The following is an 18,739-nucleotide window of genomic DNA, read 5'->3' on the forward strand; positions in this document are numbered from 1 at the left end:
GGTTGCAATTATTTTAACCATGTCGTAGCACAGTCGATTAAGAAGGGTCTGGGATCCTCTCGGACGTAGGTTCGAACCCTCATCACGGCTCATGTGGATTTGTTCACTTGTAGTATGTGCATAGCATATATCAGTGGTGATCTTCGCCGCTTTGCTGTCGGGAAGAGAGGCGTACTGGGCCTGTAGCTCCCTCTAGAGTCCATTACAGTAAAATTTAAATGAAATGAAATTGTTATCTGAATATTCCACAGCAGCTCTTGAGGTCTGTTTCTGACATTATTAATGTAAAATAAGGAAACTTAATTTTTTAATAAGGAAAATAAGGCTTAATAAGGAAATATTCCTTAATAAGACTACTCATAGCCAAGTTGATAGAGCTTCGACCTCACACACATGGGGTCCACGGTTCGAGACCTTAGAGCCCAGGTGAATGAAACTATTAAGGAAATTATTTTGCTCACTAATATTGTCTGTATCCTTCTCTTCAGATGTGGATTGATAATGCAATGCAATTTCCACAGTGAACGGAACAAACTGTTGGTCTTCTCCTCCCATCAAATAATAAGTTATTTGATGGGAGGAGAAATTATCCATTGAAGTCACACATGTGTTTATGAGAGGATAACGAGTCAACACACACACAGGAGTCGAGAAAATATTGTACGTAAATGCATATGCGGAAAAAAATCAGTTTAAAAAATATAAAAATACAGCAGAAAACGCGTTCAGCAAACACGTTTGTTTTTCAATGTGTTTTTTTCCGCGTACTTTAATCAGTTTTTTCATGATCGTTGCTACATACTAGGTAAGTGTGTACTCGCCTTGTTTTGCTTGCGGGGGTTGAGCTTTGGTTCTATGGTCCCGCCTCTCAACTGTCGATCAACTGATTTACATATTACTGAGCCTACTGGGCTTTATCATGAAAACATCTGAAACTGTGTATGGAGTCAGCCTCCCCCACATCACTGCCTAATGCATTCCATCTGTTACTTACAAATGTGTGTGTGTGTGTACTCACCTAATTGTACTGACCAATTTGTGCTTGCGGGGGTTCTGGCTTTTTGGTCCCGCCTCTCAACTGTCAATCAACTGACGTACAGATTCCTGAGCCTATTCGGCTCTATCATATCTGCACTTGAAACTGTGTATGGAGTCAGCCTCCACCACATTACTTACTAATGTATTCAAGTTGTCAACTACTCTGACACTAAAAAAATTCTTTCTAATATCACTGTGGCTCATTTGGGCACTCAGTTTCCACCTGTGTCTCCTAGTGCGTGTGCCCCTTGTGTTAAATAGCACGTCTTTATCTACCCTGTCAATTCCTCTGAGAATTTTGTACGAGGTGATCATATCCCCCCTAACTCTTCTGTCTTCCAGCGACGTGAGGTTTAATTCCCATAGTCTCTCCTCGTAGTTCATACCTCTCAGCCCGGGTACTAGTCTGGTGGCCAACCTTTGATCTTTTTCCAGTTTGGTCTTATGCTTGACTAGATATGGACTCCATGCTGGGGCTGCATACTCCAGGATTGGTCTGACATAGGTGGTATGCAAAGTTCTGACTGATTTCTTGCACAAGTGTCTAAATGCCGTTCTAATGTTAGCCAACCTGGCATATGCTGCTGATGTTATCCTCTTGATATGGGCTTCAAGGGACAGGTCTGGCGTGATATCAACCCCCAGGTCTTTCTCTCTCTCTGACTCGTGTAGAATTTCATCTCCCAAATGATATCTTGTAACTGGCCTCCTGCTCCTTACACCTATCTTCATTACATTACATTTGCTTGGGTTAAACTCTAACAACCATTGGTTCGACCGTTCCTTTAGTTTGTCTAGGTTTTCTTGAAGCCTCAAACAGTCCTCCGCTATCTTAATCCTTCTCACAATTTTGGCTTCGTCAGCAATCATTGAGAGGAATGAGTCTATACCATCTGAGAGATTGTTCACGTATATCAGAAGCAGGATAGGACCAAGTACAGAGCCCTGTGGGACTCCACTGGTGGCTTCACGCCAATCTGAGGTCTCACCCTTCACTGTAACTCTATGCTTCCTGTTGCTTAGGTACTCCCTTATCCACTGGAGCACTTTACCAGTTACTCTTGCCTGTCTCTCCAGCTTATTTACCAGCCTCTTATGGGGGGACTGTATCAAAGGCTTTCCGATAGTCCAAAAAAATGCAGTCTGCCCAGCCTTCTCTTTCTTGCTTAATCTTTGTCACCTGATCCTAGAATTCTATTAAACCAGTAATGCAAGATTTACCCTCCATGAACCCATGTTGGCGATTTGTCACGAAGTCCCTTCTCTCAAGATGTGTTACTAGATTTTTTCTCATGATCTTCTCCATCACTTTGCATGGTATACAAGTTAAGGCCACTGACCTGTAGTTCAGTGCCTCTTGCCTGAAACCCTTTTTGTATATTGGGACCACATTAGCCTCCTTCCATATTTCTGGTAGGTCTTCCATCTCCAGTGACCTACTATACACTATGGAGAGTGGGAAACAGAGTGCCTCTGCACACTCTTTCAATACCCATGGTGATATCCCGTCTGGATCAACAGCCTTTCTCATATCCAGATCCAACAGGTGTCTCTTGACCTCATCTCTCGTAATTTCGAACCCTTCCAAGACTGCCTGGTTTACTGCCCCCTCTCCTAGTGCAGTGACCTCAACGTGTTCTATTGTGAAGACCTCTTGGAACCTCTTGTTGAGTTCCTCACACACCTCTTTGTCATTCTCTGTATATCTGTCCTCGCCTGTTCTATGTTTCATTACCTGTTCTTTCACTCTTGTTTTCCTCCTGGTGTGACTGTAGAATAGCTTTGGATCGGTCTTGGCTTTGCTTGCTATATCATTTTCATAATTTTTCTCTGCTTCTCTTCTCACCTTGACACACTTAGTCCTGGTTCTCTGGAATCTCTCTCTGCTTTCTGGTGTTCTGTTATTTCGGAAGTTCCTCCACGCCCTTTTGCTTAGTACCTTTGCTTCCATTCATGCCCTATTAAACCATGGATTCTTCTTTTGCTTCTCGGATTTTTCCCTATGGGCCGGGATAAACCTGATTACTGCTTCCTGACACTTTTGGGTAACATAGTCCATCATGTCTTGTACCGACTTATCTCTGAGGTCTGTGTCCCAAGGTATATCCCTTAGGAAACTTCTCATCCCCTCATAATTCCCCTTTCGGTATGCCAGTCTTTTGTTTTCTAGTTCTTTTTGGGGGGAGATAAGTTCTAGCTCTATCAAGTACTCAAAGATCAATACACTGTGATTACTCATTCCTAAGGGTGCTTCCATCTTAATCTCCCTTATATCCCCCTCATTAAGGTTAAAATCTGTTCAGGCATAGCTGGATCATCCTCCCCTCTCATTCTTGTCGGTCCCTTGATATGCTGGCTAAGAAAGTTTCTTGTTGCCGCGTCGAGCAGCTTAGCTCCCCATGTATCTGGTCACCCATGCGGGTCTCTGTTCTCCCACTCAATCTTCCCGTGGTTGAAATCCCCCATGATTAGTAGTCCAGATCCATTCCTACTAGCGAGAGACGCTGTTCTCTTTATAATGTTATTGGTGGCCATGTTGTTTCTATCATATTCCTGTCTGGCTCTTCGGTCATTTGGTGGCGGGTTAAATACGACTGCGACTATAATTTTTTGTCCTCCAGTTGCTATTGTACCTGTTGTATAGTCACTAAAACCTTCACAGCCCTGAATAACCATTTCCTCAAATCTCAGCCTTTTCTTACCAGTAGAGCTACACTACCACCTCCTCTTCCTTCTCTCTCTTTCCTCACAACATAGTAGTCCTGGGGAAACACTGCATTTGTGGTGAGTGTGTGTGTGGTTGTCTGTGTGAACTTACCTAGTTGTGTGTGTGTGTGTGTGTGTATATACTCACCTATTTGTGCTTACGGGGGTTGAGCTTTGGCTCTTTGGTCCCGCCTGTGTGTGTGTGTGTGTGTATGTGTGTGTGTGTGTGTGTGTGTGTGTGTGTGTGTGTGTGTGTGTGTGTGTGTGTGTGTGTGTGTGTGTGTGTACGTGCGTGCGTGCGTGCGTGTGTGTACTCACCTAGTTGTACTCACTTAGTTGTGCTTGCGTGGGTTGAGCCACGCAAGTGCTATGACCACCCCACCAATATTATTCTCCGATGATATAGTATTAACAGATGCTTATGGTGAGAAGAAGGAGCAGGAGGAGCAGAGCTCAATAACCATTCAGAACCTTGTAAACACCCCATAAGTCACGTGTGAAGTAAACAAAGTGCATTTTATTTTGTATCCTTTTTCTTATGAGAGTAATTTTTTCCGTTTATCATATGCATTGTAATGATGAAATTAAAATCAGCTTCTGTTAAGATTTACAGATGAGCAGAGTTTCGAAACTCAGATCAGGGTAAATCCCTCATTAGAGCTCCTTAAGCGTTATGAAGATGGAGCTTAATGAGTCAGGGAGATACCGAAAGCTTTATTTTCAATTTATTCATAAGCCGAATATATTGTAAGGTGATTTTTGGAGGATATCTTTTAGATATATTTTCAGGAACTTTTTTTTAATACAAATGGGACCATGAACTGTTGTCAGAAATTCCTTAATGAGAAAAAATTGCTACAGAAAATAGTTTAATATTTACTAAGTAAATGATGTTCAAACTGATTCGCATAGTGAAAATTTGCCGAAAACATATTAAAAAGTTTCAATCTGCTGTTGTCCTCTGGTGGTTTCTATTAGGATCTGGAAGATTTTAGAGCCTCTATATATCACTTTGATAGCCACTGGTCAGTAAATGTGGCTCCATGAACAATTGGTAAAATTAGCATCTTTAAACCCTCACACAGACAGTGGTCCCCTGGTTTGATTTCTGCACAGAAATAATTTTGAATATTTTTGCTTACATGAAAATAAAATATGGCTCTACTGTACTGTTTTGTAAAAAGATACCAGGGAGTTAGGCATATTATGTATTGCATCCTGGGGAAGGTTATTCGTTGGCCATGGAGAAGGAGGAGGGGCTGTCATGATGAGCTAAGTAGGCTTCATGTCTCCAACAACTGGAAACCAAAAGCTATCAACAGCAATTTATGCGAAACATATCAGTCTGTTCGCTTGTAAATTTACATCAAATTAAAAAATTCAAGGCTAGATGCATGGTTACTATTATATCATGTAGAGGATTCAAGAAAAGATTCAATTTCGATTCAAGATTCAATTTTAACTTGCCCATACAGGCAGTCAAAAGAGTACATCTCAAAGCGAGTTCAAAACAGGAACGACGATCGGGAGGTTTTATGAAACGTTGGAGTGATTTACATGTATAGGAACATAAAAACATGTGGAAACGAGTCTTCAGAAGGTCTTTTTATCCCATGCAAAGCAGCTTCCATTTATACCCAAAGAAAATTATTCTCACACACACACATACTGGGCTCACCTGTGTGAGCCCAGTAGGCTCAGGAATCTGTACACCAGTTGATTGACAGTTGAGAGGTGGAGTTGAGTTGTGACAGTTGAGCCAAAGCTCAACCCCCGCTAGCATAATTTGGTGAGTACACACACACACAGAAAGAGAGAGAGAGAGAGAGAGAGAGACAGACAGACAGAGAGAGAGAGAGAGAGAAAGAGAGAGGATTCAGTTAATAAGATTCAATGCTTTTATCGTGTAATGAAGTGGTCTAAGGTGGTTGCTGGGAGCACCCAGAGAATAGGTTCGAATCCTCCTGATGGCTCCAACTTATTTTGTTCAATGACACATCGCGTTAATATTATTTCTTTGTGTAATAATAACAATAATAAAAATTAATAATAATAAAAAAATAATAATAATTCGACGTTTAACTGTCGATCAAGAAGGAATTTAGGGGACGGATTTGAGTGACACATTGGATCCACGGAAGGGAAATGAGATGGATTAATATGGCTCTGAAGCAGGTTTGCATATTATAGTCACTCCACACCTCCCAGATTATAGTCACTCCACACCTCCCAGATTATAGTCTCGCCTCACCTACCAAATTATGCTCACGCCTCACCTTCAGATTATAGTTATGCCTCACCTACCAGACTATAGTCACGCCTCACCTACCAGACTATAGTCGCTCCTCACCTACCAGGCTATAGTCGCGCCACACCTACCAGACTATAGTCGCTCCTCATCTACCAGACTATAGTCACGCCTCACCTACCAGACTATAGTCGCTCCTCACCTACCAGGCTATAGTCGCGCCACACCTACCAGACTATAGTCGCTCCTCATCTACCAGACTATAGTCACGCCTCACCTACCAGATAATAGTCACGCCTCACCTACCAGACTATAGTCGCGCCTCACCTACCAGATTATAGTCACGCCTCACCTACCAGACTATAGTCGCGCCTCACCTACTAGACTATAGTCACGCCTCACCTACCAGACTATAGTCACGCCTCACCTACCAGACTATAGTAACGCCTCACCTATCAGACTATAGTTGCTCCTCACCTACCAGACTATAGTCGCTCCTCACCTACCAGACTATAGTCGCGCCTCACCTACCAGACTAGTCGCTCCTCACCTACCAAATTATACTCACGCCTCACCTTCAGATTATAGTCATGCCTCACCTACCAGACTATAGTCACGCCTCACCTACAAGACTATAGTCGCGCCTCATCTACCAGACTATATCACACCTCACCTACCAGGCTATATTAACGCCTCACCTACCAGACTATAGTCACACCTCACCTACCAGACTATAGTAACGCCTCACCTACCAGACTATAGTCACACCTCACCTACCAGACTATAGTCACGCCTCACCCACCAGACTATAGTCGCGCCTCATCTACCAGACTATAGTCACACCTCACCTACCAGACTATAGTCACGCCTCACCTACCAGACTATAGTCGCGCCTCATCTACCAGAATATAGTCACGCCTCACCCACCAGACTATAGTCGCCCCTCACCCACCAGACTATAGTCGATCGTATATAGTATTGCCAATTGATTAAAAGTACGAACAAATAATCAGAATTTCAAGATCCTCGTCCAACATAATTTTCTTTTTGTCTTATTAGGAAGTACAGGCAGCAACCCTCAAGAGGGAGGGAATGACCAGACGAAAGCGCCACGCCATTACGCCTATATAGCACTTAGAATGGATCAGGATAAGGATTTAGGACGGGGGGGGGGAAGCGGGTACAATATGATCTGAGAGGACGGATGATTGTTCTACACACAAGAATGATGAAAAAATCCCAATAGAGAAAATCCATGAAACTATTCAATGAATGCCGGAAACATCTTCCGATCTCCATTAAATTCAGCGTCGTATCAACAAAATATCAATTTGCTGACTTTTAAATATATATAAACAATGTTAATACAGTGAAACAATGAATTGATTTCAGTCACTTTTTTTACTCCATCCTTAACAAGACTAGGTGTTATATAGGAGATATGTAAATGCCTTTGTTTTCTTATAAACTACTTTGTTCACCCTTGTTCATCACCATATTCCGCAGGTCGTCCACACTGCTGTCTCACACATGTTGTTGGTGTTATAGATTCAGCTACTCGGAACGAAATGTTGCAAGTAGCACGGGCTATGGTGAGCCCGTAGTGAACTTACCTGGCAAAGGAGCGGAGCGATAACTAATCTCTGTCCCTCACACTCACTCATTCATTGTGTTCACCCATCTCACCTGGTCTTGCTCTCGTCTACTCACCCATAAATTTTCACGAATACCGTATTCAGCATTCAGTTATCATTCACTCATTCAACCCGCTCAAATCAGCTTAGTATAATCCCAGTATTACAGTTTGTTAACTTTTGCACTACAAATGTCTCCAAGACTTGTTTATTCCTTAGTAACACAAAACCTACTTTAGTTAAACGCGACGTTATCGTTACGTGACGTCACACTAACACAACGACACAGCCCCACGACGTCACACTAACACAACGACACAGCTACACGACGTCACACTAACACAACGACACAGCCACACGACGTCACACCAACACAACGACACAGCCACACGACGTCACACCATCACAACGACACAGCTACACGACGTCACACTAACACAACGACACAGCCCCACGACGTCACACTAACACAACGACACAGCCCCACGACGTCACACTTTCGCAACGACATAGCCACACGCTTTCACACTAACACAACGACACAGCCCCTCAACGTCACACTAACACAACGACACAGCTACACGACGTATAACGACAAGATTCGTGATGACAAACCCCCAGAAATAGCTCGAATTTACAACGGCATTTTCAGAAATGGGTCAGAGGTGTATGTAAAGAAGACAATGCTGGGGTAACGGTGTATGCATTATCCACAACCGGGACCAACAGTAGGTTGTGAGGGTCCGGTCGTAATGACAGCTCCCTGGCTATCGTAATCCCATGACACGCGGAAATATCGCAAGAATTGCATCGATAAAATTTGCATCCGAAGGGAGTAATTCCTTGATATTGATGCTTAAACAGGCAGGTGGTTTTCAGGACCTGGAAGTGAGAGAGGAGTGAGAGAAAGAGAGAGAGAGAAAAAGATACAGAGACAAATAGAAAGATATATATATATATATATATATATATATATATATATATATATATATATATATATATATATATATATATATATATATATATATATATATATATATATATGCGAACAAGCCTGAATGGTCCCCAGGACAATATGCAACTGAAAACTCACACCCCAGAAGTGACTCGAACCCATACTCCCAGGAGCAACGCAACTGGTATGTACAAGACGCCTTAATCCACTTGACCATCACAACCGGACAAAATGAGGTGATAGCCGAGGCTATTTGAACCACCCCAAATATATATATATATATATATATATATATATATATATATATATATATATATATATATATATATATATATATATATATATATATATATATATATATATATATATATATATATATATATATACATATATATGTATGTATATACATAGCCAGAACGCACTTAGCGGTCTTCTATGCAAGGCCCGATTTGCCTAATAGGCCGAGTGATTTTCTTTATTTTCAATAAATTGTTTCCAATTAGTTTATTTGAATTATTATTAATAATAATATTATTATTAATATATTAAGAACATAAATTATTGACTTAGTTGTGTTAGTTTAGGTTAGGTTAAGATAGGTTAGATTAGGTTAGGTTAGGTAGGGTTGGTTAGGTTCGGTCATATATCTACGTTAATTTTAACTCAAATTTAAACAAATTAACTTATACATAATGAAATGGACAGATTTTTCATTTTATAAGAAAAAAATTGGAAAAATATATAAATTCAGGAGAACTTGACTTATTAAGCAAATCGGGCCTTGTATAGTAAGCCAAGTAAGACGTTCTGGCTACTAGGTACAATATATATATATATATATATATGTCGTACCTAGTAGCCAGAACGCACTTCTCAGCCTACTATGCAAGGCCCGATTTGCCTAATAAGCCAAGTTTATATATATATATATATATATATATATATATATATATATATATATATATATATTAGTATATTTTGGTAGCAGTCTTTCCTATAGGCATATTTTATTAAATATGACCGAAAAAGTAAGATTAATAATTCTAACACGAATTTTCTCAATCTTTCGTACATTATGCTTCACTGTTGGAGGTAAATCAAAAATCACTTCTCCAAAATTCATTTTTATTTCTAGTCTGACGCGACACGGGCGCGTTTCGTAAAACTTATTACATTTTCAAAGACTTCACAAATACACAACTGATTAGAACTTGCGTTTCCCTGATTTTATATCTACATTTGAGTGAGGTGGGAAGGGTGATGTGGCATTACATTTGAGTAAGGTGGGAAGGATGATGTGGCATTAGAGGATATTAATAGGGTATTAAAAGTATCAACACAAGACAGAACACGAAACAATGGATATTGAATAGAAGTGTTTGTAGAAAGCCTATTGGTCCATATTTCTTGATGCTTCTATATTGGAGCGGAGTCTTGAGGTGGGTAGAATATAGTTGTGCAATAATTGGCTGTTGATTGCTGGTGTTGACTTCTTGATGTGTAGTGCCTCGCAAACGTCTAGCCGCCTGCTATCGCTGTATCTATCGATGATTTCTGTGTTGTTTACTAGGATTTCTCTGGCGATGGTTTGGTTATGGGAAGAGTCTCTTCCCATAACCAAACCATCGCCAGAGAAATCCTAGTAAACAACACAGAAATCATCGATAGATACAGCGATAGCAGGCGGCTAGACGTTTGCGAGGCACTACACATCAAGAAGTCAACACCAGCAATCAACAGCCAATTATTGCACAACTATATTCTACCCACCTCAAGACTCCGCTCCAATATAGAAGCATCAAGAAATATGGACCAATAGGCTTTCTACAAACACTTCTATTCAATATCCATTGTTTCGTGTTCTGTCTTGTGTTGATACTTTTAATACCCTATTAATATCCTCTAATGCCACATCATCCTTCCCACCTTACTCAAATGTAATGCCACATCACCCTTCCCACCTCACTCAAATGTAGATATAAAATCAGGGAAACGCAAGTTCTAATCAGTTGTGTATTTGTGAAGTCTTTGAAAATGTAATAAGTTTTACGAAACGCGCCCGTGTCGCGTCAGACTAGAAATAAAAATGAATTTTGGAGAAGTGATTTTTGATTTACCTCCAACAGTGAAGCATAATGTACGAAAGATTGAGAAAATTCGTGTTAGAATTATTAATCTTACTTTTTCGGTCATATTTAATAAAATATATATATATATATATATATATATATATATATATATATATATATATATATATATATATATATATATATATATATATATATATATATATATATATATATATATATGTGTGTGTATATATATATATAACTTATGTATGGACCAATTGTAAGTTGAAGAAAGCAAGAGGTTGACCTTTTAATTGGGTTAAAAACTAATTTGCCTTGAAATCGAAAGTAAGCAGGGGATTCATAACTCCTATTTAATTATATTATCATTAAGGGAAGCCAAATTCTGTCATGATTAATGTGACAAATTAAAAAAAAAAAAACATTGTGAACTATGTTGTAACACATTCATTTGTCGAATATGACCTTAAAACTATTCATTTGGTTCTGGTGTTGGTTGAGGCTTCTGTAGTGTGTTGGATCATTGATACAATACAAGTTAAGAATGAAACTCACATTTTGTCCGTCGCTTAGCTCCTTAACACGACCAGAAACACTTGTAATTAGGGAGACGATGAGTCACAATAACGTGGCTGAAGAAATGATGAAACAAAAACACACAAGAAGTGGAAGTAACGACGATGTTTCGGTCCATCTTGGACTATTAATTATCAAGTCATAACATCTGACTTGATAATGGTCCAGGACGGATCGAAATGTCGTTTCTTTATCTTCTGGTTTGTGGTTTGGTCTTCCTAACTTAATTAATCTAAACTCCATTTCATCTGAATAATACGCATACTACGACAAATTAAATGCTTTTACTTAGCAAATTTACAAGAACATTTACAATTTATTTAAAATCCCAAGACAAAATTATGCTTTAGAAAAGTTAAGTAGTGCCATTTGTTATGGTAAATTATATTAACATTTCAAATATCTTATTTTCCAAGAACTTCCATCTTGAGATATACAAATTAAACTCTGATAGTAATCACTGTCTGGGATAACATCAGATAACATCCCACGTAACTCAAAGGGCTCATTATATTACGAACCAGGACAGTCTGTCAGCTCGAACCTGAGATGGAGTTTCAGAGCACGAGTGACGGCCATTGATGACGACAGTTGACATTAGTGAATGCATCGTCATGAAAGGAGGAGATCTGACGCAAACTTGGGTCCAGAGACATTATTCCTCCACCAAACGATGTTGCGCGTTTGATCCCCGACCTCTTCTCAGTAGCTGTTCGTTTGTTCATTGCATCAAGAGTTTCAGAGTCCTTCCAAAATCCTTCTTTTTATTATTTGAAAATTTTTAGTGTTAACGAAAGAATGCCATATGAAATAGAGTTACAATTGCTGATTTTCTTATCATCCTACAAATGCTTAAAGATGCAAGTAAGTCATCCAAAAGCAGGATGAAAGGGAATAGAAAAACATTGACAAATAGTTAAAAGAACGGTAAAGGAACTAGATGCCAGTGACTAACTTTATCTTGTTTGAGAGCAGAATAGGAAAAGTTAAGCATCAAGACCTTCAAAGGCTCTGAGTAAATGTTAATGATTTTGAAACCTTGAGTTCTGGCCACATCAATCAGGAGATGACTTTAGAAAACACTTTCATGTTGAGTCTATGTTAATGCCAACAGCAGAAAGGAAGCTAGGAAGATGCAGAACACCGCCCGGTGGGTGGCCAAGGACAGAGAGGACCACAGTTGGACAGTGAGGACCACAGTTGGACAGTGAGGACCACAGTAGGACAGTGAGGACCACAGTAGGATCGGGAGGACCACAGTAGGACAGCGAGGACCACAGTAGGACAGCGAGGACCACAGTAGGACAGCGAGGACCACAGTAGGACTGCGAGGACCACAGTAGGACTGCGAGGACCACAGTAGGACAGCGAGGACCACAGTAGGACAGCGAGGACCACAGTAGGACAGCAAGGACCACAGTAGGACAGCGAGGACCACAGTAGGACAGCGAGGACCACAGTAGGACAGCGAGGACCACAGTAGGACAGTGAGGACCTGTTACGGCCACAATGGGACGCAACCGGGTTCTTTTCTTGTGGTATGAAAGTAATGGTATCCGGCCCCAAGCTAGTAGTAGCTTTCAAGAGGCGAGCTCGGTAATGCAAAAAATAAAAAGGGGGAGGTATATTAAATACACAAGTTCGTCACTTTAACCATATATAACTATTCTTCCCATCACAATATGTATATAAAAATCTTAACTGGAAATATTACTACACTATGTACATCATCGTCTCTCTCTGAAGACACTGAACACTTGGCAAAGCTCACTCCGTGCAGTCTTGTACCGGGTTTCCTTATCCGTTGCCCTAATCTCAGCAGGTACCAGGAAACAACAATGAGTCTACCCTGGCCACGGGCCAGCCAAATCACAATTCCACTTGGTGCCTCGTCGTGAAGGCCCACGCCCTCAGTCCAGCCTGTTGCTGGCAGGTACCAATCAGCCTCACGCTGTTAGGCCGCTTCACGAGCGAATACTAGGGTTGCGAGCCCTAAGCAGGAGCTTCGCGTAACTCGCTGGTTACTCTCCTCTTTCGGCACCACAGTCGGCTGTCTCTTCCACCAGCCAGCCATGGGTACGACGAATCCCGTCACTGCCACTCTTCAGGCAAACAGTTGAACACTCTACAGTTCTCGTCCGGCGGCGGGTCACTGCTTCTGTGAAGCAAACTGGTGTAGAGACCTTGGCTGCCTCGGGTAGACTGAATTTTCGTACATCACAGCCGCTCTATGTTGACTCTGTGAATACATACACGTCATCAGTACAATGGGACCACTTGGACATGTTACTTACTGGCTTACATAAACGTACACCCTGTCGCTCAATAGATGGCGCTGCTTTTCTAAGCGTCACCTCACCAGAGGTCAGCACAGTTACCTCACGAGCCGACTAGGACAGGAATCCAGCGCCTATTGCCGGTATATTCCCGTCATCACTAGATGGCGTTGTCCATGTTTTGGGGTTTTCGGGAGCGGACTCACAGATGGCGTTGGCGTCACTGCTCCGTGTTCCGACGGTGGACTTGGGTTCGTAACAGGACCACAGTAGAACAGTGAGGAACACAATAGGACAGTGAGGACCACAGTAAAACAGTAAGGACCACAGTAAAACAGTAAGGACCACAGTAGGACAGTGTGAACCCTAGTAGGACAGTGAGGACCACAGTAGGACAGGTAGGACCACAGTAGAACAACAATTGATATATAGCACCAACGATATATAGCACCTTGGAAGGGGTCAGGATTAGGGATGGGACGGGAGGGGCGGAAGGAATGGTGCCCAACCACTTGGACGGTCGGGTATTTAACACCGACCTGCATGATGCCAGAACGTTTCTCTACCGTCCGCCCCAAGTAAAGCCACGAGAAAGCAACGTGACATAATTTTACGGGTGGAACACTGAAACACAACCCACATGCTCATTAAACTTGCATGCATTAGTGTTTTTTCCTGGATGCAATGAGAACGGTAATTATCATGAACTAAATATGAAAAATGTGTTCATTTCCTTGTTAGATGACAAAAGATATGTAATATAAGCGGATTTGTGTCTGTGGCCCACATACTGTGTTACCTTCACTGGTTGGTGCTCTGTTTTATCCCTGCTGGTTGGTGTTCTGTTTTATTCATGCTGGTTGGTGTTCTGTTTTATTCCTGCTGGTTGGTGTTCTGTTTTATCCCTGCTGGTTGGTGTTCTGTTTTATCCCAGCTGGTTGGTGTTCTGTTTTATTCCTGCTGGCTGGTGCTCTGTTTTATTTATGCTGGTTGGTGCTCTGTTATATTCATGCTGGTTGGTGTTCTGTTTGATCTCTGATGGTTGGTGCTCTGTTTTATTCATGCTGGTTGGTGTTCTGTTTTATCTCTGATGGTTGGTGCTCTGTTTTATCCCTGCTGGTTGGTGCTCTGTTTTATCCTTGTTGTTTGGGGTTCTGTTTTATCCCTACTAATTGGTGCCCTAACAGGTTTTCTCTTCTTTATTCACCCGCATCCTGAATGACCTTGATAAAATTCTAATGTCATCTTCCCATTCTTTATCTCATCATTGCCAAGAAATACTGCGTGTTGCTGGTCAACTGGCCCGTTGTTGAGTCGAGTTTATTCTTGGATGTGTGTCTTGGTGTGCCCGTGTTTAAGTGGTTGTGTGTAATTACCTGTGATTGTGTGTTATTGCCTGTGTTTGTGATTATTACCTGTGTTTGTGTGTAACTACCTAAGTGCAAAACCTCAATTAGTTAAAGGACCGTACCGGTGGTATCGTGAGGTCCATCCTCTGATGTTTATACGGTTCTCTCTAATTGTACCTATGGCACCCCTGCTCTTCGCTGGTTCTATTCTGTATTTTCTTCCATATCGTTCACCCCCAGTATGTTGTTATTTTACTCTGCAGATTTGGGACCTGGCCCTCCAGTATTTTCCACGTGTATATTATTTGATATCTCTCCCGTCATCTTTCTAACGAGTACATTCGGAGATTGCTAGATTGCTTTTCAAGAAAGAGGTTCCAACAGCCAAACTGGCCTTGACCCTGGCCAGACTTCGAACAGCAAAGACTGGGTACGACTGACAGTCCCCAGTGGGGACTCTGTCAGCCGTGCCCCCTATCCCCCTCTATTCTCCTCTCTAGAACACTTAGTCTCAGAGACTTTGGTGAGTGAATTGTAAGATTGTCATATATTGTGTTTTCCAACTTATGTATTGTGTGATTTTCTGGAGTAGTCAGCCGTAGTTGCTCTCAGTTTCTGGTGTGGTGACTCAGATTGTGTATTATTGTTGACATTTGAACATCAATGATAAGGTTGAATTATGATACCCAATAAAGCGAAGATATAATAGTAAATATATAATTGATTAACATACTATTTAAATTGTCTTTAATACTGATCCCTTGATCTTTGATTTTCTATGAGATAGTGAAACCTAGAGTACAGAGCACTCTGAAGTTCACTGGCTTAAGATTATGGCAAAGATTCTTGGTTAAACGATTATATGCTCATTGTTGATTCGTGATAATATTAGATAATATTGTTGTGCAGAGAAATTCCATTCCTTGTCTTATAATTAAAACTTGAATGGTTAGTGGCAGTATTTTCAACTCTTCTACTTTCTACTCTCACTTTCTACTTCTACTATTCTAACACTTTTCTCCTTTTTTCTCATTCTTTCTCTCTCATTCTAAACTTTCCCTTTTCCTTGACCACTCTTCCTCACTACTCCTTTCCACCTCTCTACCTTCTCTCACCCTGTGATTTTTTCTACATTTTTCTTTCTCCATTAATTTCCGATACGGTGCACTTCTTTCTCCCGTCTTTGACACAAGTTTTTAGTTTTGGACACGTGTGTGTGTTCCTCTCTTGGTCATGCGTGTGTTCCTCTCTTGGTCATGCGTGTGTTCATCTCCTGGACATGCGTGTGTTCATCTCCTGGACATGCGTGTGTTCACTTGTACTCAAATGATTTTGCAAGGAGGGATGGAGCTTTGGCTCTTTGGTCCCGCCTTTCTACCTTCAATCAACTGGTATACAGTTGAGCTCTGCTAACTTTTAAATTAGCTGTAGAATAGCTGGCGTTTGCCATAAACACTTGTTGTTTACGTGAAAGTATAACGTTCAAATTAAATATAAATTAGAAGCATGTTCGTATGTTCATTATTATTCTAAGCACAACAAAATGGAGAAGCAATCAGTTTCCCGTCAATGTTATCCTCTCAGTTTAATAATGTAACATTATAATTTTGGAGAGTGAGGCGTCGACTCTCCAAACTCCAAACCATATAATTGATAATACCTCCACTTTGTTCAGGATTACAGCATAACTACTGGTTGATCAGTTAGGAATTGTGGAGGCCTTAATCACCCTCCCGCAACTGAGAGCCCAAAAGTTCACCAAACAGTGTGGCAGCTGTTGTCTCTAACTTTTCATCAAGTTCCTTCACCACAATATAATTCAGCAGTCAGGTTTAATTCTCTGCTCAGCTCGTCAATTAAATATTCACATTCGTGTGCATTAAGAGGGATATACAGATTTCTTAATGATTTATGTATTAAGAGGATATACACAGCTATCTTAATGAGGAATTGATGCACATTGGAGGCTTCATTATAATTGTTAATATGATTGTATTCATTACACAACATATTCTTGCCTAATTTGCTCTGCAAATATACTATATCGTTATATCAACTGTTTTCCACCACATTCCAGGACGTCAAGAGACAGTAACATATTTTAAAATTTATATTCCATATAAATGAAAGATAACATTGGCTGATATGCAAAATATTTTTAATTCTAAAGGCTAATCTATATAGATTATTCAGGGCCTCTCAAAATGTTTGGGTTTCATTTATATCACTGCAAAGTATCGTGAAAATCTGTCTTTTTTTTAAATCATAAAATGAATGTTTATCATTTTAAATGGTAATATTTACACGTAAGACAAACCACAAATATCGTGTTGAACAATAAAGCAATTCTATAGTTAGCCACATGACAGCCTTGTCGCAGGTGCGTCCCGGCGGTGAGGCGAGCATCAGGGCCCTCACACCATCACCAGGGTAATGACAGGTCTTAAACTGGAATAATAATTAGTGACCTAGTCTTTCCCTTTCTCTGTCCACTCTCTCACTGTCCTCCCTCTCACAGTCTACCCTCTCACTGTCCTCCCTCTCACTGTCCTCCCTCTCACTGTCCTCCCTCTCACTGTCCACCCTCTCACTGTCCACCCTCTCACTGTCCACCCTCTCACTGTCCACCCTCTCACTCTCCACCCTCTCACTCTGCACCCTCTCACTCTGCACCCTCTCACTCTCCACCCTCTCACACTGCACCCTCTCACTCTCCACCCTCTCACTCTGCACCCTCTCACTCTCCACCCTCTCACTCTCCACCCTCTCACTCTCCACCCTCTCACTCTCCCCCCTCTCACTCTGCACCCTCTCACTCTCCTACCTCGTAGAAGCTGGCAATAAACGCATCAAATGTGATGTGCAGAAAAGCTAGCCCGTTATTAAGGTCATCAGGTAATTTATCAGTGTATTCCATGAACCAGTCACTCATCTTGTTTATGAAGTGCAGCCTCGTCTCTGGACCTAGTGGTAACCATTTTCTCTTTTTTGTCTCTATTCTTCTTTTTGCTCATATCAACGGTGGTAATTAGGGCGAGCTGTCTCAGAGTTCCGCGTCGTACGACTGGGCGAAGTAACCCACAGAACAAGAAAATAAAATGGTGTGAAAACGATTGCATAAATATGTTCAATGCATGTGTAATGGACATGAGTAAATATTACCGGAGACATCTCACTGAAAGAAACGAAGAGCTGTTTAAAACCATGTGTCAAGTTGCCAGGAGAGAAAAGATTAAAGAGCGGGAAAGACAAGAACTTGACTTCATTAGCTACATTGGAATGGAAACATCTGCAAGACAAGTGGGGGCAAAAATTCAGATAGCTAAGTGGGGCAGAACCCGGCCTGCAGCTCACAAAAACTCCCCGGGGTAGGGCTGAGGAACTAATCCAGAAGAGGTGTGATGCGGCATCCTCCCCCTCCCTCCCAGCAGAAATCAGAATGGAATATCCCCTGTGACATAATGAGAGAAAAATTAGGATAGCAAGAGAACAGTCCAGTGAAGACGAGTATGGGCAACCAATCACAGCCCAGAAAGAAAAGGGGCGCTATGAAAAAGGTTGAAAGTACTGCACCTGGTGAAGATGGCGTCACCTACTACATACACAGTGCACTGTGTGAGGTGGCTGGGGAATGCACTACTCCACCTGTTTAACAAATCATTCCTAAGTGTAGGGTTTCCTCACACAATGGAAACACGCAATAATTGTACCCATACCAAAGCCCAATGACCCTGGCAATTAAATACCTATTAGTCTCATGTCATGCACATGCAAGATACAATAGGTAGACTAGGTGAGGGGGTGAATGGAGTTGTTAAGGGACGGAGCACAACAAATTGTAGAGTTAATTACAAACAGAAATCATAA

General features: G+C 41.3%; 1 protein-coding gene across 1 annotated transcript; it reads right to left on the bottom strand.

The window, feature by feature from the left end:
- Positions 1 to 17,332: 17,332 nt before the first annotated feature.
- Positions 17,333 to 17,886, bottom strand: LOC138354141 (protein enabled homolog). Its single transcript, XM_069308026.1, has 2 exons — positions 17,848 to 17,886; positions 17,333 to 17,692 (listed from the first exon to the last, which is right to left on the bottom strand). Exons 1-2 carry the CDS (start codon positions 17,884 to 17,886, stop codon positions 17,333 to 17,335), a joined length of 399 nt encoding a protein of 132 aa, XP_069164127.1.
- Between the last annotated feature and the right edge of the window lie 853 nt (positions 17,887 to 18,739).

The sequence above is a fragment of the Procambarus clarkii genome, chromosome 61 (genome assembly GCF_040958095.1).
Source record: "Procambarus clarkii isolate CNS0578487 chromosome 61, FALCON_Pclarkii_2.0, whole genome shotgun sequence".
NCBI lineage: Eukaryota > Metazoa > Arthropoda > Malacostraca > Decapoda > Cambaridae > Procambarus > Procambarus clarkii.

Excerpts from the sequence above, each read along its gene's own strand:
- LOC138354141 (XM_069308026.1), bottom strand. The coding sequence starts at position 17,886 with ATGAGCAAAAAGAAGAATAGAGACAAAAAAGAGAAAATG. Across the intron at positions 17,693-17,847 it reads GAGACAAAAAAGAGAAAATG|GAGAGTGAGAGGGTGCAGAG; the intron begins GTTACCACTAGG and ends TCTACGAGGTAG.